This window comes from Carcharhinus amblyrhynchos, chromosome 8 (genome assembly GCF_965287045.1).
Source record: "Carcharhinus amblyrhynchos chromosome 8, sCarAmb.v2.hapA, whole genome shotgun sequence".
NCBI classification, from domain to species: Eukaryota; Metazoa; Chordata; class Chondrichthyes; order Carcharhiniformes; family Carcharhinidae; genus Carcharhinus; species Carcharhinus amblyrhynchos.
The window spans coordinates 98,968,923-98,992,574 of record NC_137331.1 but is presented as its reverse complement, the minus strand read 5'-3'; the positions used below and the strand labels follow the sequence as shown (position 1 = coordinate 98,992,574).

General features: G+C 42.8%; 1 protein-coding gene across 1 annotated transcript in view; it reads right to left on the bottom strand.

Annotated features, from left to right (window-relative positions):
- Positions 1–23,652, bottom strand: part of tg (thyroglobulin) — a 364,697-nt gene that overhangs the window by 288,931 nt on the left and 52,114 nt on the right. The window contains exons 12-17 of the mRNA XM_080193545.1: positions 19,932–20,069; positions 18,378–18,455; positions 16,961–17,073; positions 9,700–9,820; positions 2,774–2,983; positions 581–787 (exon numbers count right to left, since the gene is read on the bottom strand). Coding sequence (XP_080049671.1) covers positions 581–787; positions 2,774–2,983; positions 9,700–9,820; positions 16,961–17,073; positions 18,378–18,455; positions 19,932–20,069 — 867 coding nt within the window. The remainder of the gene's footprint in view (positions 1–580; positions 788–2,773; positions 2,984–9,699; positions 9,821–16,960; positions 17,074–18,377; positions 18,456–19,931; positions 20,070–23,652) is intronic.

Genomic DNA, 23,652 nt, shown 5'->3' with positions numbered 1-23,652 from the left:
AGCATGATGTGGAGACCCAACACATGGATTTTTGCATATGAGAGACACTAGCAATAACGGAGGAAAGTGGCGACATTATCAATGAAATGGGATATGCTATCATGATGATCAGTGGTTGGAGTGGCTTGTCACATGCCAACTCTGAAAACAATAAACCACAATGAAACCTGAGCATCACTTCACAAGCAGAGCATTTATAGCAGAAGCTGCCTCTCACACATTGATCTTTTCAGCCATCAGCAAAACCACACTGTATAAAGTTATTCCGTCCCCCAAAAATTTTGCTGCATGTCCACCATCTTTCACAGATGGAAAGATGCTGACACAATGAACCAATGTGAACATGGAACAAAGAGCATCAGTTAAAAGTCCCAAAGTGCTTCACAAAAACATAATCAGACAAAAAAAGGCACCAAGCTAAAGAGGTTGACATTAGAACAGCCAACCAAAACATGTCAAGGTATAAGTGTTAAGAGTTATTAGGGGAACGTTTTAAAGTGAGAGGGAGAGACAGAGATGTTTAGGAGAGATTCTGAAGTTTAAACACTAGATGTTTGAAGGCAAACCCAAGGGTACTTACTCTGACAGGCCTTTGGATGTGGGAATTTGGTCATCCACATACCGCTCTGGGTGTTACAAACAAACCTTCCCCCATCAAATGCACTATGATAGCCTTGACGACATTTTAGCTGGCAATTCTGCAGAGACTGATCACTGGGCAAATCATCACATAAAATAATGCCATCTGATACAGCAAGGGCATTGAAGGGCAGTGCACACTGTGGACCTGGGAAAACAAAACAGTGTGAGCTTGGCAACCACATAATTAGACCTTTTATTCAACAAAAAAAAATCACATTTCTACTTTGATCAGTGAAAAGATGAGGTAAACTTTCTCAGAGAGATCTCTCTATTTCTCACAATGATGGTGCTGCTCCATCAAGGTATTTACTGAAGTTATAATGGAAGATGAAGAGAACCTTCTCAGAATTCTACACAAATATTCTGTCTTCATAAACAATGCAAACACTGCAATTGGTAAATTTTTTTGATTTGGATTCTTTGGATTGCCATGTACTCAGCCTCAAATTTCTCTAATAAATATAAGATATTGTGCCATCATTTGTAGATTAAGGCCCTTCAGGTCCATTATGGACAGGATTATATCAAAAAAATCAACCATAGGTAAGCATTTATCCAACACTTCCATGAGGTTTATAAAATGTGTCACTTGTACAAGTCCACCAAATGTTGTGCATGGGGCACATAGTCAGATTTAAAATTCTTTACTTCCTTTTGTCATATATTTTGCTCCATTGCTTTTGCATCAACACTCTGAGTCAATATTAAACATTAAATTCTGTATGTCAATCTCATCTTTCATAAAAATTCCACCATTTGACCAAAGGATGTTGTTCTACAAAGCTTCCCTTCCTGGTTAGCTAGCTATAGTCTCTGCCTCCTTTTTAACCCTGTCGCAATAATTCCTCCTCAAGAAAGAAACACATTTGTCTACTCTGTCTTTGCACACTACTATTCAATCTCCAACCCCACTTTCCTATTCAAATTCCTTGGATGTGCTATCACTTATACCTGTCTTTCCGATGTGTTTATGTTTGAACTACTCTAATCAGATTTCCATCCCTACCATGGCATTGTAACATCCCTAGTCAAAGGTTATAAAGACCGTGGTGCGCTATCACTGTTCGTCCTTCTCAATACGTCATCAGTCTTTGACAAAGTGGATGACATAAAGTCCCTCCAATGCTTCTATTTTGATGCCCAACTTGACTGGAAATGTCCTTGCCTCGTTTCACTCTTAATTATGCAGACATAGCCAGGGATTACGCTTCCTTTTGCAGCCTGCTCTCCTTGTTTATTTCTACTTCTGTGCCACTTTAATTCTCACTGTCCATCCTTCTCTGCCATTCAGTTTGCTTCTATTTTCACAGGATATTGTGCTGTGCTCCAGTCTGCAGGAGCCAAAGAAAATTCTGAATCAACATCTGTTACTTGCCCTTCCAACCCCCGTCACAAGACTGTAGCCAGGATTTTTCACAGCAGGACACATCATGGGAAGTACAGCGACCCAGCCGATAGTCCATTGATTCCGTTGGCAGGCAAGTTTTTAATTTATGCATAACTTATGACTAGTTGTCCTATCTTTATCAAGGTGTTTAGGAAATGTGGGAGCCCACCAGAGGAAACTGCGGGAGTGGAGTGAGAAACCCACTGCAGGTGATCCATGGGTTCCCAATAGATATTTAAGAATGGAATCGATTAAATGACATCCTATCCACAGAAACATAGAAAATAGAAGCCATTTGGCCCTTCAAGACTGCTCTGCCATTCATTTTGGTCATGGCTGATCATCAAATTCAATATCTTGATCCCATCTTTTTTACATATCCCTTTGTCCCTTTAACCCCCAGGGCTGTATCTAATTTCTTCTTGAAATCACACAACATTTTGTCTTCAGCTATTCTCTGGGTGAAGACATTTCTTCTCACCTCAGTCCTAAAAGGTTTACCCCTTAGCCTTCAACTATGACACCTCGTTCTGGACTCTCCCAACATCAGGAACGTTCTTGAGGATGATTGAGAATGGAGAATTTTGAAGGATGATGAGGCGATTATCATGTTAAATGCCGTAGACGGCCTACCATAGCCTCATTAGCTGTTTTCTGTGACCACCATTGGCTCATCCTCCATTATAGTACTACTACACCTTCACTGGATGCTCTCCATCTCTCCAGGAGATTCTGGTGACTTACGTTTGCAAGCAGGTTTTGATCCAGTTGTTGTGTTGACTTGTGTTTCAGGGATTGCTTCCCCATTGTTAAAGACACACCAACACCTCCCTTCGTCCTGATCACATTGTACGGCTGAGAAGGAAGCATCAATCTCCTCACAAACTGGGATGTATCCTAACCCCACTTCCTGGCGTATCACTTGGTTTTTCAGAAGTTCACACCTGCTTGGACCTAACAGGTGGAAAAGGAGGAGAACTTTGATTTGAATTTGCAATAGCTTATTTAAGAATACATTGATAGGATTGGTCCTGAAATTTAACAATAATTTAGTTACATTCAAAGGGTTGTTCGATTCTATATTGCAACCCAAGAAAGGCTGGTGTTTGATTGTTAATTTTCATTGGTTGCTACCTCCTGTTAGTCTAATACACTTTCTTGCTACAGTGCAATTTATCATAAGCCTGATTTTTTAAAAAAAACATTCCTGGGATGTGAGCTTTGCACGCTGGGCCAACATTTTTTGCCCATCCATAATTAACCTTGAACTGAGTGGCTGGTTTGAGTATTTCAGAGGGCAGTTAAGAGACAACCACATTACTGTGGGTCTGGAGTCACACGTAGGCCAGGTTAGGTAAGGACAGCAGATTTCCTTCCCTAAACGACATTAGTGAACTAGATGGGTTTTTCCTGACAATCCACAATGGTTTCATTGTCGTCATTTGACTTTTAATTCCAGATTTTTTTTTAATTCAAATTCCACTTTCCGCTGTAGTGGGATTTGAATCCAGATCCTCAGAGCATTGCCATGGGTCTCTGGATTACTCGTCCAGCGACAATATCACTGTGCCACTGCCTCCCACTGATTCCCCCATTGGACACACCCAGTAAAGATCGGCACTCAGATCAGTATGATTGAGTAATTATGAACAGGAGTTTGTGGCAGCCCTGGATGTATATAATTTAACTCGTTAGTATACATGGTCAATAATCAAAAATATAAATAACTCTCAGCTTCCTTCACTGGCCCTCCAGAAACATCACTTGTGTATTGTCAAGCCTCACGTCTGAGGAATGAAAGTGAGTGATATTCCAGAGAGAAGCCAAGAAATGTTACTCCAAAATGGCTTTCTATCTCCAATAGAAAAAGAAGACAGCAAAAATAAAAGTAAAATTGAACAATTTTAAACATTGACCAGAGAATTAGTAACGGTCTGTTGTGAGTATGTAAAGCCATTTAATATCTTCAGCTATTTCATCTATAACCTTCCCTCCATCATATATCAGAAGTGGTGATGTTCGTACCTGACTCCATAATATTCCACACTATTCACAACTCCTCAGATACCAAAGCAGCCCATGTCCAAATGCAGCAAGATCTGAACAACGTTCAGGCTTGAACTATTAAATGGCAAGTAGTATGTACCATGCAAGTGCCAGACAATGACCATCTCCAACAAGAGAGAATCTAAACATCTCCCCTTAGAAGAAAGTGGGAAACTGTGGGGCAGTTAGCTTAACATTTGTCATAGGGAAAATGTTAGAAGCTATTATTAAAGAAGTTAAAGCAGGATAAGTTCAAGTTAATCAGGCAGATTAACATGGTTTTGTGGAAGGGAAGTCATGTTTAAAAAACTTATTGGAGATTTTTGTGGGAGTAACATGTGTTGTTGGTGGATGTACTATACTCAGACTTCCAGAAGGCATTTGATAAAGTGTCACATCAAAGCTTATTTGGAGAAAATCAAAACTCAAAGTATAAGAGGATAATATGTTGGCATGGAGAGGAGACTAGGTTAGGTGAATTGGCCATGCTAAATTCTCCCTCAGTGATCCGAACAGGCACCAGCGGTGGCGACTAGGGAATTTTCACAATAACTTCATTACAGTGTGAATGTAAGCCTACTTATAACTAATAAATAAACATTAACTTTTAAACTTAACAGGAAGCAGAGTAGGCATAAATGTTTTCAGGTTGTCAAGATGTAACGAGTGGTACATAAGAACATAGGAACATAAGAAATAGGAGCAGGGGTAGGCCATCTAGCCCTTCGAGCCTGCCCCGCCATTCAATAAGATCATGGCTGATCTGTCGTGGCTCAGTTCCACATTCCTGCCCTCTCCCCATAACCCTTAATCCCCTCTCTTATCAAAAACCCATCAACCTGCATCTTAAAAATATTTAGCGAGGCAGCCTCCACCACTTCAACGGGCAGAGAATTCCAGAGATTCACCACCCTTTGAGTGAAGAAGTGGTGTGCCACAGGGGTCAGTGCTGGGGCTATAAATGACTTGGACGAAGGGATTGATGGGATGGTTACTAAATTTGCTGATGACACAAAGATAAGTAGGAAAGTAAGTTGTGAGGAAGACATAAGGGCTGGAATCTTCCCAAAATTTGGCTAAGTGTAATTTTTGACATGAAAACAGAAATGAATCTCATCGGTCCACTGGGGTGCAATCTAGATACGAATTGTTAGACACATGGAAAAAATAATTCATGGGAATAACACCAAGTCCATGGCACGATGTGCCTGGATCCAATGGGTCTATGAATGAAGGAGACAGGGAAATTTCAGCCCCATGTCCTATTTGTATTGTCATTCTTTGAAACCCTCTGAAATGTTTCTGAAGAACAATGGATAAGGCTACTTGCTGCACTCCAAGTGTGATCACACCAATGTGTTTTTTTTTGTGTCCAAAGCCTCCTTAGATTTACTACTACAACCCAACTTTCCATTTTCTTTGGCTCCCTTTCAATTTGGCAATGTTTCCAATGCTTAACTAACCAACATAGCTGATATTTTTCCTTGCACTTTTGTTTAATAAGCCACAGAAGCAGTATTATCCATGGATGAGTCAGACAGCCATTTATTAATGCATGTCAGATTCATGGGAATCCCCTGGAAGAGTGTAAAGTGAAAAAAGACATCTCAACCCCATACTGTTGTCAGTTCTAACTTTGCAGGACTCTCTCTGCTGGCCACCTCAACCTAAAAGCACTGTTGATTCCTAAATGGTTCAGCAAGAACCACTGGAACCTATGGGGAAACTGGATAAAATCCAGTTTCCCCATAGGTACGTGAGACAGACCCTGTTTGGTTTTCCATCCTAAGAGTGCAATGAACTTCTGCTAACACCTGCTTGGAGGAGACACTGCGGTTGTATTCATGCCAAGTGAGTGAGTTACTGCTGCAAAATATACTTGATGGCCATTTAATGACAGACTGTTACTCAGACACAGTTATAAAGTTGCTCCAAAACTATTGCACACAGCTCGCCCTACTGTCTATCACGGGCTTAGCGAGAGTACTTTTTATTGCCTGTAAATATTATTCTGGGCAAATGTCTTTCTAGCTCTACAAACTTCATTCCATACAGGCAATTCAACACTAAATTTTACTTACAACCTATTCTTATCCCATTACTGGGGGAGAAAAAAAAGTTCCTTCAATATGGAAATGGTCATCTTATAAATAATTAGCCAGTAATTTCTTTAGTGATGACATGGCCTAATATGGTCAAAACAGAAATTTCCTTGTCTGGTCCTTGATCAACACTACCCCACACACACATACCACAAAAGAATGGTGAGCTCATTTGTGTCATCTGCGTCAGTTTGGCTCAGCTAGTTGGAAGACTGGTTTCAAATTCAGAACTAAGCTGATGTTACAGTGAGACATCATCAGATTACTGATTATTGTATTTTTGAAGGTCGCATCCTCCAGGTGAGATGTCATTTTGATACTCAAACTCCATCTTTTAATGGATGTGGAAAATACAATGTTGTCATTTGAAATAAAACAGGGAGTATTCGGTGCGACCTAGCCAAGGATCCTCCCACAAATAATATCATCAAGAACAGATTACGTGCCCGCCTCATTTCCTTACTCGCCCCCAGACCTTTATCTTCCTCTGTTTTGAATTTTTAGTTAAATTGGCTCTGTCTCAACTACTTCCTTGTGGCAAAGTCTTTCAAACTCCAGCAACTCTCTGCAGACACGATTGGGGCGGCATAGTGACACAGTGGTTAGTCCTGCTGCCTCATGGCGCCAGGGTCCCAAGTTCGATTCCGACCTTGGGTGACTGTCTGTGATGGCATTGCATGGTCTCTCCACGAGTGTGTGGATTTCCTCCCACACTCTAAAGGTGTGCAGGTTAGATGGATTGGCCATGCTAAATTGCTCCGTAGTGTCCCAAGATGTGTAGACTAGATGGATTGATCATGGTAAATGCGCAGGGTTATGTGGATAGGGTGGGTAAGATGCTCGTTCGGTGAGTCAGTGCTAATTTGATGGGCCATGGCCACCTTCTACACTGTAGGGATTCAATGATTACACTTGGATCATCAAGTCTGCCCCATCCTTTGTTCTCACCTCTTCTTCAATGCAGTATTGCTGGGGTACTGCACTGTCTGAGGCACTGCCTTGATGGTAAGACATTGAACTGAGGTTCATCTGCCCTCTCTGGGTCTTATGGTTCTATTGAAAGGAGATTAGGGGATCAATTCCCCATGTCCTGGTCAATATTTATTTATTAATTAACATCACTTTGCTCCGGGAGCTCCCATTTCCTCCCACAGTCCAATGATATGCAGGTTAGATAAATTGGCCATGCCAAATTCTCCTGCAGTGTACCCGAACAGGCGCCAAGTAACTTCATTGCAGTGTTAACATAAGACTACTTGTGACTAATAAATAAAGCAAATAAAAATAAAAATAACCTAAAATAGATCACTTGCTCTAGGATCTTGCTGAATGTGGGATTCATTGTGTAATAATTGGCTGCCCTTGTCACTATATTAAAACAATAACTACAAATCAGAAATAGTCAATCAGTTTTAAAAGGATTTCGCAATGTTCTGAGCTCCTGAGGTGAAAGGTGCTATACTAAAGCAAACTTCACCTATGGACTACCGAGTTTGAGATCACTTTCTTGCTCAATCTTCATTCCCATTTTCACAATGTCTTCCTAACTCAATTATAAAATGATTTATGGATCCACTTCAACAAGGATTTGTGGCACAAATTGAACAGTTTAACCAATTTACATTATTTTCCATATGTCTCTCAAGGCCCACTCTCAGATAATGCAGCCTCATACACTGCCCTTCCCCCAGTTGTCAGTCATTGTTATTGTTGGAGGATGCAAAAAGTCTGCGAGCAGTTTTATAAATTGTTCTGAGGAATTCTTCGCAAGTCCAGATGGCAATGAAGGAATTTCTAGGAAATTATGGTTTCACGTATACGCCCAGTACACTCTTCCCCTTCAAACTTGGCAAATCCAGTTCTTATTAAAGTATTGAAACAACACCACATTTACAATCAGTGTTCAACCTGCTTGTTACTAATATTGCAGGAATTATTTCATTCTTCCATTCTAATTCTTAGAGAGCAATCACAGGAGACAAAAAGAATTGCTGAGGCAAAGACAATTCGGGATAGTCAACAAATACTGGTCTTGCCAGCGACAGCCAAATCCCCATGAAAGAATAAGGAAATAAAGAACCTTACAAAAGGGTCCTGAGCCTGTACTCCAGGCCTTGGCCCTGGCTCAGCTGTATTCCCAGCACTAGCCTCCTAAACGGCCAACTCTAGGTCAATTTAAGGATGGCTGATGGGATGCCAATGTTTCCGACTCAAGGGGCTGGCAATCCTGGAGCCTAGGTAGCCCCACCAGGAGAGGTGGGTGCAGCTGAGGTAGGTTGGGGATTGAGATGGTATCTCATAAGAATTAGGAGCAGGAGTGGGCCATCCGGCTCCTCAAGACTGCTCCGCCATTCAATAAGACCATGGCTGACTTAAGCTCCACTTACCCGCCCGCTCACCATAACCCTTAATTCCTTTACTGTTCAATATATCCTTGCCTTAAAAATAGTCAATGAGGTAGCCTCAACTGCCTCACTGGGTAGAAAATTCCACAGATTCACAACCCACGATGTTCCTCCTTAACTCAGTCCTAAATCAGCTCCCCCTTATTTTGAGGCCATGCCCCCTAGTTCTAGTTTCACCCACCAGTGGAAACAAACTCTCTGCTTCTACCTTATCTACTCCTTTCCTCATCTTATACGTTTCTATAAGATCTCACCTCATTTTTCTGAATTCCAATGAGTTTAGCCCCAATCTATTCAGTCTTTCCTCATAAGCCAATCCTCTCAACTCTGGAATCAACCTAGTGAATCTCCTCTGCAACTCCTGCAGTATCTCAACATAAAGGCCTCAGACCAAGTTTTGAAATAGTTTAAAACCAGGCAGCCTGGTAAGGAGACAGCTTCCATGTGGCAGGGAGGCCAACTTCATCACTGGCATAATACCAGTGTCCCTAGGATATTCCCCTTACTAAGGTGTTCATTTATAATTTGTTTCTGCTGTTTTCTCAGCCTGCCTTCATCTAGTCTGCCACTGTGGGGCCAGGAAATCCTGCCCTGTGACCCAATGGGCATTTTCCAGAGAGCAGCTCAAAATGACATTACCCGAGATTGCAAGGAAATATTATTGTATTTGATATGTGAAACCTAGACATTGGAAGGAGTCTTGCACCAAATTAAAAATCAGTATCCGGACTATATCTGGAAATTCCATTCTTGAACCTCCCTAACCTCACATGGCTTCTCTCTGCTCAATTTGGTTGGCACGATGGCACAATGGTTAGCATTGCTGCCTCACAGCACTCGGTTCAATTCCTGGCTTAAGTCACTACCTGTGCAGAGTCTGCATGTTCTCCCCAAGTCTGTGTGCGTTTTTCCTCCAGATGCTCTGGTTTTCTCCGCCAATCCGAAAGACATGCTGGTTAGGTGCATTGGCCATGCTAAATCCTCTCACAGTGTACCCGAACAAGTGCCGGAATGTGGCGACCAATGGATTTTTATAGTAGCTTTGTTGCATTGTTAATATAAACCTACTTATGATATAAATAAATTAACTTTAAAAATTTCTTGTGACTGTACTCACACTGTGGCTGCCCATCTGAATTTCTTACAGCAGTTTGAAAAGCTTTCCCTGTCACTGGATCAACGCACCAAGCTTCACCATCTCTAGAGTTTGACCATTGCAAGATGTTGTATTCTCCAGTCTGCAAAAAAAAATGCAAACACCACTGAGAAATGTTGATAAATGTGAAAGATCGGACATGGTATAAAGTTTGAAATATACATTTGGAAAATTTACATTTTTTTAAAATGATGATACTGTGCCTTTAAGGAATATAGGTATATCATGTTTCTTATGAGGGGTATGTTTAGTTTTCAGATTTGGTTTGCAAGGTGCCAATTTGTCTAAGGAAACTTTTAAATTGGCAATTTCAAGAATAGGATAAGTACCTGAGGTATTTGTTTTAAGTTGAGCTAATGCATTTGTGTTTACTTAGCTTTCCCCTGGGGTTTCAGAGTAGAGTTTTCATTAGATTGATTTGATTAGGCTGCTAAGGGAGGTGAGGGATGAAATTGCTGGGCCTCTGACGCAAATCTTTGTCTCTTCTTTGGACACAGGTGAGGTCCCAGAGGATTGGCGGATTGCAAATGTAGTACCGTTGTTTAAAAAGGGTCAGAGGGATAACCCAGGGAATTATAGGCCGGTGAGCTTGACTTCAGTTATAGGCAAGCTAATGGAGAGGATCCTCAAGGATAGGATGTATGAACATCTGGAGCGCTGCAATCTGATCAGGGATACGCAGCATGGCTTCGTTACAGGGAGGTCGTGCCTTACGAATCTAGTGGAATTTTTTGAAGAGGTGACAAAAACGGTTAACGAAGGACAAGCCATTGATGTCGTCTATATGGATTTCAGTAAGGCGTTTGACAAGGTCCCTCATGGTAGGCTGATAGAAAAGGTGAAGGCTCATGGGATACAAGGCCAGGTATGTAGATGGGTGGAGAACTGGCTTGGGAGGAGGAGACAGCGGGTAGTAGTGGAAGGCTCCTTTTCCAATTGGAGGTCTGTCACCAGTGGTGTGCCGCAGGGCTCGGTACTAGGACCTCTTCTATTTGTAGTATATATTAATGACTTGGAAGAGGGGGTAGGTGGTGTGATCAGCAAATTTGCTGATGACACTAAGATGGTTGGATTGGCGGGTACTGAGGAGCAGTGCCTGGCAATGCAACAGGACATAGACAGGCTGGTAGATTGGGCAGATAGATGGCAAATGGAATTTAATCCGGAGAAATGCGAGGTGATGCACTTTGGCCGGAATAATGTGGAGGGGAGTTATACGATAAAAGGTAGAACTATCCGGAGTATAGATACGCAGAGAGACCTGGGGGTGCAAGTGCACAAGTCCCTGAAGGTGTCGGTGCAGGTGCAGAATGTGATGAGGAAAGCGTATGGTATGTTAGCCTTCATAGGAAGGGGTATAGAATATAAGAGTAGGAGTCTGATGTTGCAGTTGTATAGAACGTTGGTTAGGCCTCACTTGGAGTACTGCGTCCAGTTCTGGTCGCCGTACTACCGGAAGGATGTAGAGATCCTGGAGAGAGTGCAGAGGAGATTTACCAGGATGCTGCCTGGTATGGAAGGGCTGTCTTACGAGGAAAGATTGAACGAACTTGGGCTGTTTTCCCTTGAGAGACGTCGGCTGAGGGGGGATCTAATAGAGGTTTATAAGATTATGAAGGGGATAGATAGAGTGAATGGTGGTAAGCTTTTTCCGCTATTAGAAATGGATAGAACGAGGGGTCACGGGCTTAGGGTGAGGGGGGCTAGGTATAAGACAAATATTAGAGGGCAGTTTTTCACGCAAAGGGTAGTGGGGGTGTGGAATGCACTGCCGAGTAAGGTGGTGGAAGCAGGCACGCTAGGGTTGTTTAAGAGTCACTTAGACAGCCACATGAGCGGTCTACATATAGGGGGATATAGCAGGCCTTACTAAACATTGTAGGCTTGGGATTCCGTTTTTGCCTCAGGGATGTTACAGTCTTTGCCTGTTTAATAATGAATTTTTTGTCTCCACAGGCATTTAAGTCCACCTTGTTGACCAGCAAGGGGCATGCATGCGGCAGGTTGTAGTGGGCTGCTCTTGGATGTTGCTTCGGGAGTTGCCTATTGCTTCATGTCATTAGTGTGCTTAAACTGGACCATTTCGAGGGCAACATGACAGCTCAGAGACTATCTCTGTTGCTGTGCGGACACATGGATTTGGGCCTGTGTCTGTGGGAGTTTGCGCGTTCTCCCCGTGGTTGCGTGGGTTTCCTCCGGGTGCTCCGGTTTCCTCCCACATCCCAAAGATGCGCTTTTAGGCTGATTGATTGGGTAACAAATTGTCCCTATATTGGACCTCCCTGATCCTCGCACATTAGGCGTAGACTAAAATCATGAATAGGTCACTGAGACAATGGGACGGCGGCGCGGGCTCGTTGGGCCGAAGGGCCTGTTTCCCGTGCTGTGTTGTTCTTTGTTCTTTGTAGATTGATTGACAGGGACAAAGTCATATGCTTAATGGGAGGAGCTAAGCTTGCATGGACAAAATACTGTTTCAGTTTCATTTTTAAAATACAAGCAACTTGCTGCGAGGACTGCCAAAAGAAAGTAGCAGTGGTTTTCTCTCTGCAAAGGCCTCTCAAAGAGCTCTAGGACTGTTAACCTGAGCCAAGCAAGTTAGCTTATGAATTGCTGACTAATTTTAAAGAGGAGGCTTAAGTCTATAAGAGGAATATTGCCTCAATTTATAGTGAGGTTAGCAGTTAAGAATTGTATCTTGTCTTGTTTAAGTATTGTTCAATTGTTAAAAGTTAATTTAATTCATTCTTTATCGTTAAACTGTGCTGATAAATAAAATTTATATTGATTAGGAGCTGCCCAGTCTGTCTGTAGAATTGTGCCAGGACTGTAACATGTTGGGTGTGATTCTCCCAGCCCGCTGAGCTGCTCAAATAGTGTAGTGGGCTGGGAGACATCAGCGGGGTGGACTGTAGTGGACAATGGTGTCTGGCCCAGGCCCTTTTTTTGACATAATAAGCCTTGGGTTGGAAATCAGCATGAGGCAGATTACAATATGGAAATTCACATTTCCGTATCGTTAGTCAGCCCAGGACGGTACCCTTTAGATTCGCTAATTCTTCTTCCCCTCCGCCTGGCACCCTGGCACTGCCCACTGCACATCAGACAGTGCCAAGGATGTCAGGTCCAGATGGATGGGGCCTACTGAATTGGGGTCGATCGGTGGTGGGGGGAACTGCTGTATACCCTGCATTATGGATTGGTGGGAGAAGAGGGAGGAGGGAGACTGGTGCTACACATGGGAGGGGGGACGGGGTGGGTGGGTTTGGGGCTGCACATGGAGGGGGATAGCAGGGCATGATTGGGGTGCACATGATTGCCATGGGGGAGCTGGTGATTGGAGGTGGCCCGGGGAGGGGGGGGGAGGTCAGGGAGGCCAGCAATCAGTTGGGTGGGGTTGGGGTGGCTGGCGAAGTGGGGGTGGCATGAGGAAGCCAGTGCACATGCACCAATTTCCCCTTTGACAGATCAGCACATGTACAATGGCTCACTAAGCATGCTGATTCTGGTCTCTCCAGTGGGATGGCATTCCCCCACCCTCTTTTCCAGTGTCAATCCCCCTGAGGCACTCTGTGGAGCACAGAGTGCCAAAGATTCAACAAATTAAGTATGCCTAAAAAACAGACAGGAAAAACTCTCGATTTCCCACCCATTAGGCACTTAGTTTTGTTTTGGGAGAATCGCCCACCCCCATATCCTTGTATTAATACCAAGATAGCAAATTATTAGGGCCCAATCAGACTTCATAATATACCTTGGAGTTTCTGATCTGGTATCTTACAAAACTGTTGGAATAAAATGTGTTCCCTATTTTATCTCTCTAGTTTCTTAAACAACTCAGCTAAATGTTCAGAAGTCTTGTCCTTCACCTAGTCCTTTCAGTTCAGAGAAAAACATTTCTGTCGTTTTGTTAGGATTACAAATATACCATGAATATGGATTTGATCAGTGGTGAGTTAGGTAGGAGGCCAAGTTTGAACCGCAGAATCTTGGTTCTGTCGAAACTAAAGGGATGAAAGTCTCTGCTGGCTTCATAGGTTCTACATGAAAATAGCAGTGGATAATCTCAACTAAATTTCCAGTAGACATGAGTTGCAGCATGAAGTTATTCTTAATTGGCAAGAAATTAACAAGAAGGATATTACATATGGGTAGCAAAGCTAGCTGACTGGTGTTCTTTATATCCCTTGGTAGAATTCCCATGGATCCCACTACAACACATATGACAAACCATGCATGAGGTTCCTCCCAGTGTCCAATTATCTCACTAGCCCTTCCTCCTCCAATGCCATGGACCATTTTAGGCAATAGAAGTTCTATTTGCCCCAGGCAGGACACTCCTATAACAGGCTTATGATCCTCTCTGATGAATTTTTCCCTTTGCACTCCACTCAGGCAATGCCTAACACTCAGATGGCAAAGGTGCAGATTTACCCCAGACTCTAGCTTCTAGGTCTGTTGTTGACTGTTCATAAAAGAGGATTGTGATGAAACATAGAAAATAGCAGCAGGAGTAGGCCATTTAGCCTGCTCAGGCAATAATAAGGAAGGTAAATGGAATTTCGACATTTAATTCTAAAGGAATAGAGCATAAAAGTAGGGAAATGTTGCTGCAACTGTACACAGCATTAGTGAGATCTCACCTGGAGTATTGTGCACAGTTTTATGTGAGGAGGGATGTAGTTGCATTTGTTTGGCCTCCACAGCCTTCTGTGGTAGAGAATTCCACAGGTTCACCATCCACTGAATGAGGAAGTTTTTACTCATGTCAATCTAAATGGCCTATCTTGCATTCTAAAACTTGTTCTCAACCCTCCAGTCAGAGGCAACAACATCCCTGAAACCAGTACGTCAGCTCGGTCAGAATTTTTTATGTTTCAATTGAATCGACTCTAGAGCCCAAGTGACTACAGGCCACATCCACTCAATCTCTCCTGATATGACAATTTGTTTTTTCAGTGAGGCCACAAATGAAACATTACACCACCTAGTCCAAAAAATGATGCACGTGCCAGAATTCTACAGCCTCATCCGCCATGGGAATCGGAGCAGGTGAGGGGCTTACAATGGAAACATTCGTTGATCTTGGGTGGGATTTTCCAGTCTTGGGTCGAGCAAGGCCCTAAATCCTGTCCACAATCTGATTCTTGTGCGGACAGATTCTATCCTTGCCAGAAAGCTGGCTGCTCATACTAGAGGATGCAATCGCACAGGTACAGATCTCTCTGTTCTGTGCAACAGAACACAGAAAGATCTGTCAGTCACCCCTTCCCCCCATGGACAGTGCCATGGTGTCCAGTGGGCAGTGCCAGGGTACCAGGTTGGCACTGCCAGAATCCCAGACTTGCAATGCCAGGCTGGCACTATCCAAGGGGCATTGCCCACCAGCCTCTGACCACAAGTGGGGGTCTCAATGGCCTCCGGTCTTATTGGCGAGCCCGCTACATCAAGCACCTGTTGACAGCGACCATATGTGACCTAAGCCAGTGCGGACCTTCACCGGTGAGCACACCGAGACAAGCGAGCCCAGACGATAGTGTCCCGGGCTCACTAACCATATGGACATTGAAATTGAAATGTTAAAATCAACTTCCTGGGCATGAGACTGATCACGCTGGAAATCCAGGGCTGGTAAGGTAGCGAGAGGTGAGAACACGGGCACGAACCCAGCTTTTCACCTCTCGCACAATTCTCCCAGCTCGCCCCACCCATCAACAAGTATGGCGAGCCAGCAGGATCACTCCCAACACCCTTTATAATGGACTCGAGCATTTTCACTCTTATTAATGTTAGGCTAATCAATCTGTTTTCTCTCTCCCTCCTTTTAAAAATAGGTGGATTACATTTTGTCATCCTCCAATCTTCCAGAACCATCAGAATAATGATGTGCAGATTTTTCTGAAGGGAGCTCCTGAGGGTGAGAGTATGTTTCTAAAAGAGGCAGTGGCAGTTAAATCTCCCAAAAAATGGTGTTTTATTGCTGTGGCTTTATCAGATCCTCATGGTGAGCCTGTCTCTATAAATGGTTCTTGATGCTGAGACTGCCTCTTTAAAACAGGAAAGTCCAAAGGTAAACCAAACAGCAATAACTTCTCTCTCGGTAAGGCGTTTACTTTCGAAAGGCAATGGTGAGTCAGATCAAAACTGGATATTGGTCTGTTTCAAGTGGTGTCAGCAAGGAGCCTCTCTGGGATTTCTAATAAATTCCCTTTGATCTGTGACTTACTTGGTTTATGTGTTGCTAATTAATGATGTTGGCTATAATGTAATCACCCGGAAATACCACTAAATTAATGGTAAGTATCCATCAAGTTAACTCATTCTGTCACTTCACCATCTTATTCAATGCAGATGTCTAAACTGTATTCTGCTTTGTCAATAATGTTCCTGGGATTTTTGGTAGTGTTACTGTGAAGTTGCATTTCAGTGTCTGAACTGTTTGATGTCCACAGCTGTTTTATTTCGGATTTGGCTGAGCAAATGAAGCTCTGTTATGAAATGTGTAGTCTAATTGATGGTATTTTATATGGTCGGCTCAGATTCAAACTTCAAAACAACCTGATGATGCAGAAACGATAAGAAGCGTTCTCTTTCAAAGGGTGCACAATGGTGAGCCTCTTCCCTTCAGGTGGGTTACCTGAATGTGAATCTTTTCCTGTCTTTTTAACGAGGTTATGACTGTGACAGCCTCCTATTAAAAGGGGCCTTAATGATGAGATGATTTCCTTCAGAGAGATGCCTGAAGGGAATTTGCTCTGTGATGGCTTTTAAAATGATATGTAAGGGAAATTTGAAGGGAATTACTCTATCTTTAAAGGAACTCCTAATACAACATCACAGAATCCCGATAATGCAGAAGGAGGTCATTCAGCTCATCGAGCCTGCACCGACAACAATCCCCCTTAACCCCGCATATTATACCCTGCTAATCCCACTGAAACTAAGGAACAATTTAGCACGGCCACGCAACCTAGCCCACACATCTTTGGAGTGTGAGGGGAAACTGGAGCATCCAGAGGAAACCCACACAGACAAGAGGAGAATGTGCAAGCTCCACACAGACAGTGACCTGAGTCTGGAATTGAACCCAGGTCCCTGGAGCTGTGAGGCAGCAGTGCTAACCACTGTGCCACTGTGAAGTTCCTTCTTTAAAAACAAGTCTTCCACAACGTGGCAATGTTGGCAATGTGCAGAGTACTTCAATATTCTGTTCTAAAATTACCTCAGTACAATTTGGAGAGTGTAAATCCCTGGCAGTGGTATTAAGCTGGAGACCCATATGCTTCCATCCAGCCAAGGCTGCACTTGCCTGAGAGCGCTGGCATGATGTCTGACCTGGAAAAGGAAGAGTGAAACACTGACTGTAATACTTTAGTGGTTAGTTATTATCAGAGACATCAAGCGGCCCCACTCCAGTGTGATTCCAGAATTCTGAAGCTAGTTTGTTTAAAAGAGAGATGAAGCTCAAATCAAAAAGGCTATGGATATACACAGGCAACCCTCCTCCAGCCAATGGTAGGTTGCCTCCGCCATCGCAAAACCACTGCAGAGGATGTGGAAAATCCCACCCTGTGGTTTGCAGAGAAATAAAGAAAGTGGTAGCATTCATGTAGTGAAATTTCACCGACCCAGGGTACCCAAAGTTACTTTTCAGTCATTTCAGTAGTTTTCAAGTGGGAGGTCTGATTTTAATTGCGAGCCTGTTTTCACTGGGAGGGCAGCAGTGTGAGTCAGGTAGTCAATCAGGAGCTGGTCTGCGGGAGTCACAAAATCTCCAAGCCCATATTAAGCAAGGTCCGAGGGTTTCTTGTGGAAAAAAGAGGATCAGTCTTGCTCCATTTGGCGCCTATCACTTCCCTGCAGCCTTTCACCCTGTGGACAACTCACTGTGGCTATGCATTCAGGGAGCAGAGTTAAAATTACATTCTGATCCTGGCATTGGTGATAAAGGACCCAACCAGCTTTAGGCATCCTTGCCACCTGCAAACTAACAACAACTTATATTGATGTGATACTTTTAATGCGGTAAGACATTGCAAGGTACTTTACATGAGCAAGGAGCAAACAAAATTTATCATCATCCATATGATTTGACAGTAGGATATTTGACTTAAATCCTACCGCTTTGGCCAAACCTAAGGAGAATAGAGGGAGACAATGGCCGAGTGGTATTACTGCTAGACTATCAATCCAGAAACTCAGCTAATGTTGAATCCCACCACAGCAGGTAGTGAAATTTGAATTCAATAAAAAAATCAGATTATTGATGATAATAACAAATTATCGATGATAAAAGGAAACTAATATGCAAGAAGCAAGAATTAGAGGAATGCAGAATTCTAAGAGGGTTGCAGGGCCGAAGGAAGTTACAGAGATAGGAAGCAGTAAAACCTTTTATAACCATCTACCTAATCTTTCGATATAATTTGCAAATGCTTTTCAACGTGTTCTTTCTTTTCCTAATTCAGAGGGCCAGAGAAATTTGTTTTAGTTTTTTTTGCGGGATTTGAACGCAAGGATGAGAATTTTAAATTTGAGGCATTGCCTGTCGCGGATATAATGCATCCTGGATAGTGGGTCAATGGGACTAGACATGAGTTAAGATATGGGCAGCAGGTTTTGCACAACTTCCAACTTACATTGAGGTATCTGGGTGAAGCGGTGAACCAATGAACCAGGAACATAACTTCCAACCTCATCCACACACCAACAGTGACCTGTAGTGAACCAAAAGATTAGTTCAATATTGAAGGAGTGCGAAATATGTCTAATCATAAAGCAGAATGATGAATTACAGATTATAATCCTATCAAGGTATTTAAGTGGTGTGTTACAGAATAATTGGAATTGAGATACCAGCAACAATCTAATTGAGGGTTTCATCTTGCATTGTTCACTTCACTGCTGCTCCTTTTAATCCAGCCCATCAGTCTCAACTCAATTGACACTCAAATCTTAGAAGTGAAATCTTATGCTAACTGACTATACAATCCAGACTACTTCTTGTTTAATAACAACAGTTTTCTCATAGAATCGTACAGTGCAGAAGGAGGCCATTCGGTCCATCAAGTCTACACTGACCACAATCCCACCCTGGCCTTATCCCCATAACCCCATGCATTTACCCTAGCTAGTCCTCCTTCACTAAGAGGCAATTTAGAATGGCTAATCCGCCTAACCCGCACATCTTTGTACTGTGGGAGGAAACTGGAGCATCCGGAGGACACCCATGCAAACACAGGGAGAATATAAAATCTCCACACAGACAGTGACCTGAGACAGGAACCGAACCTAATCCCTGGCACTGTGAGACAGCAGTGCTGACCACTGTGCCAGTGCGCCGCTCTGCTATATTTATATAGCAGGCTATTATAAATCTGACTGTAGGAATTTGTAGTTGGAAATGATGAAAAAATATTTTAATTTTTTGACATAGTTGGAAACTATAGAACCAATAAAAAGTGATCCTAGATTAGTGATTTACTATCAGCCCAATTAGATCTAAAAGATCCTCTACCACTAGTGTACTTTTAGTATTAGTGTTCACAGTGCAATTCCTGAAAGATAAACTTTTTTTATTCATTTGCAAGGCCACATTTATTGCCTACCCCTACTTGTCCTGGAAAATGTGGTGGTGGGCTGCCTTTTTGAGCTGCTGCAGTTCATGTGGTGCAGGTACATTAACTTATATTTCTATTTCATACGTTGATTAACCCTTTATGCCTGATCTGTAATGATCTATCAGTCTTCAGAACTCTTTCTTAAAGCACTGGATAGGGTTTTCTGGTCTCGTCCATGGCCACCCTGTTGCAAATGGGAATGGAGAACTTTACATTCCACCAAAATATATTCACTTTCAGCAGGACCAGAGAATCCCAGCCACAAACAAGGATGGAGGTGTTTGGCAATAATGTCTTGGTTCCTCTCTTTCTTCCTTCAAGGAGCCTCTCTGAATAAACATTTTATTGCCCCATTTAATGGGTCCCATCTCCCTCTTGCTTTTTCCAATGTCTATTCAAAAACCTGTCTCTCATCTATATTTTGAGATGTGCTCCTTCAAGGGGAATTTCAAGAAAAACAAGGTAACGCTGTCATGGAATTCAAGCCTATTTCATCACCTTCTGGTCCCTGCTGAAATTTCTTGGTTTTTCAGTATCTTTAGTGATATTTTCAAGTTAAATCATTGCACTCACCAGTACTCTCATAGCATTGAGTTGGGTTCCAGTTTCCAAAGCCATCACATTGAGGGACGTAGGGGCTGTAACCTTTTAGAGTCAACTCACCAAAAATCCCTTCCTTGATCAATTGCTCTCTCCTGTTGAAATGCAGAGCTGTTTGGAAATATCTCATTAGCAAACTCAGACTGAACATGGAACAAGAGGCTGACACACAAGTAACTTCCACACAGAAACGCCTGAGCTGGTTCATAATGCAAGACGTTTCTCCAAAATGCAACATGAAAAGTCTCCCAACGAATTGATTGTCTGCACTGTTTACATTATCTAAAGATTTGTTTTTATTGATGAGATTTTGCTTACTGCTGGTAGTTTTCTCATAGCTCTTAAATCCTTATAATAATGATACAGGTAAAAAGCAGGATGAGGTCCTACGAGTTTAGGGAGTTAGGAGTGAAACTAAAAAGTATGATTGCAAAGGTACTGATCTCAGGATTGCTACCAATGCCACAGGCTAATCAGAGTAAAGATGTCAGGATAACTAAGGTGATACTTGGCTTGAGAGATGGAGGCTTGAGACAAGAGGGAGGGATGCAAATTCCTGGGACGTTGGAACCAGTTCTGAGAGGGGTGGGACGAGTACAAATTGGACAATGTGCACCTGGGCAGGATTGGGACCAATGTCTTAGGGGGAATGTTTGCTATTGCTGTTGGGGAGGGTTTAAACTAACACAGCAGGAGCATGGGAACCAATGCAGGAAGCTGGAGGGAAGTAAAGTGAGGACAGAAACAAAAGGCAGTAAGAGGAAAAGTGAAAAGCAGAGAAACCAAAGTCAAAAATCAAAAAGAGCCACAGTACAGAGTACAGAGACTGTGGAGAACTCAGTGAATGGGTCCAGTAAGGCTAAGAGAAATAAAACTCAGGGAGAATGCACAAAACATGACTGGACAGGTGGTCTGAAAAAGCAGGGCAGAGAGCAAGGGAAGTCTAGATTAAACTGCATTTATTTCAATGCAAGAGGTCTGATTGGGCAAGGCAGATAAACTCAGGGCATCAATGGGTACATAGGATTGGGATATTATAGCTATTACTGAAACATGGCTAAGGGAGGAGCAGGACTAGCAGCTCAATGTTGCAGGATACAGACACTATAGGGAAGATAGAACAGGAGGTAACAGAGGAGGGGGAGTTGCATTTTTGATTAGGGAGGACATCACAACAGTACTCTGAGAGTTCGCTCACTGTGTCGATATGGGTAGAACTGAAAAATAAAAAGGGGGGGATCACTTTGATAGGATTGTACTACAAGCCCCCCAAATAGTCAGTGGAAAATTGAGGAGCAAATATGTAAGGAGATTACAGATAGCTGCAAGAAAAATAGGGTGGTAATAGTAGGGGATTTTGACCTTCCCAATATTGACTGGGATTGCTACAGCAGTAGGGGCTTGGATGGAGAGAAATTTGTTGAGTGTATTCAGGAGGAATTTCTCATTCAGTTTGTGGATGGTCTAACTAAAGAAGGGGCAAAACTTAATATCCTCTTGGGAAATAAGGAAAGGCAGATGACAGAAGTATTAGTGAGGGATCACTTTGGGACCAATGATTATAAATCCATTAGTTTTAAGTTAGGTATGGAGAATGATCGGTGTGGTGGGGCAAGACCAATTTTAATGGTATTAGAACATTACAGCGCAGTACAGGCCCTTCGGCCCTCGATGTTGCGCCGACCAGTGGAACGAATCTAATGACCCTCTAACCTAAACTATTCCAATGTTATCCATATGCCTATCCACTGACCATTTGAATGCCCTTAAAGTTGGCGAGTCCACAACTGCTGCAGGCAGGGCATTCCATGCCCTTACTACCTTCTGAGTAAAGAACCTACCTCTGACATCCATCCGATAATTATCACCCCTCAATTCAAAGCCATGTCCCCTCATGTTAGCCATCACCATCTGAGGAAAAAGGCTCTCACTGTCCACCCTATCTAACCCTCTGATTATCTTCTATGCCTCAATTAGGTCACCTCTTAACCTTCTTCCCTCTAACGAAAACAACCTCAAGTCTCTCAGCCTTTCCTCATAAGACCTTCCCACCATACCAGGCAACATCCTGATAAACCTCCTCTGCACTCTTTCCAGTGCTTCCACACCTTTCTTACAATGCGGCGACCAGAACTGTATACAATATTCCAAGTGCGGCCGCACCAGAGTTTTGTACAGGTATTAGGCAGGAACTTTCGAAAGTTGATTGGCGGTGTATGTGGGCAGGCAAAGGGATGGCTGGTAAGTGGGAGGCTTTCAAAAGTGTGTTAACGAGGGTTCAAGTTAAGCACATTCCTTTTAGAGTGAAGGGCAAGGTTGGTAGAAATAGGGAACCCTGGATGACTCAGGACGTTGAGGCCTTGGTCAAAAAGGAAAAGGAGGCATCTGACATGCATAGGCAGTTGGGATCTAATGGATCCTTTGAAGAGTATAGAGGTTGTCGGAGTAGAGTTAAGAGAGAAATCAGGGGGCATAAAGGGGACAGGAAATTCCTTTGTCAGATAAGGCAAAGGAGAATCCAAAGAGCTTCTACAAATACATAAAGGGCAAAAGAGTAATAGGGAGTGAGTAGAGCCTCTTAAGGATCAACAAGGTCATCTATGTGTGGATCCACAAGAGATGGGTGTAGTTCTAAATGAACATTTTTCGTTAGTATTTCCTGTTGAGAAAGGAATGGTTGTTAGGAAACTTGGGGAAATAAATAGTGATGTCTTGAGGAGAGTACATATTACAGAGAAGGAGTCTGGAAGTCTTAGCACATCAAGGTAGATAAATCCCCCAGACCTGAAGAAATGTATCCCAGGACTTTGTGGGATGCTAGGGAGGAAATTACAGGTCCCCTAGCAGAAATGTTTGAATCTTCGAAAGTCACAGGTGAGGTGCCTGAAGATTAGAAGGTGACAAATGTTGTGTCTTTGTTTGAGAAGGGCTGCAGAGAAAAGCCTGGGAACTACAGCCTAACATCTAAGGTGGGTAAGTTGTTAGACGGTATTCTGAGACAGGATCTACAGGCATTTAGAGAGGCAGAAACTGATTAGGGACAATCAGTGTGGCTTTGTGAGTGGAAAATCATGCCTCGTGAATTTGATTGAGTTTTTTGAAGGGGTAACCAAAAAGGTAGATAAGGGCAGTGCAGTGGATGTTGTCTACATGGACTTTAGCAAGGCCTTTGACAAGGTACTACATGGTAGATTGTTGCATGAGGTTAAATCTCATGGGATCCAGGGTGAAGTAGCCAATTGGATACAAAATTGGCATGATGACAAAAGACAGAGGGTGATTGCAGAGGTTGTTTTTCAAACTAGATTCCTGTTGACCAGCAGTGTGCCTCAGGGATCAGTGCTGGATCCACTGTTATTTGTCATTTATATTAATGATTTGGATGAGAATTTAGGAGGCATGGTTAGTAAGTTTGCGGATGACACCAAGATTGGTGGCATAGTGGACAGTGAAGAAGGTTATCTAGGATTGCAATGGATCAATTTGATCATTGGGCTAATGAATGGCAGATGGAGTTTAGTTTAGATAAATGTCAGGTGATGCATTTTGGTAGATCAAATTGGAGCAGGAACTATTCAGTTAATGGTAGAGCGTTGGAAAAAGTTATAGAACAAAGAGATTTAGGAGTGCAGGTTCATAGCTCCTTGAAAGTGGAGTCACAGGTGGACAGAATGGTGAAGAAGGCATTCGACAT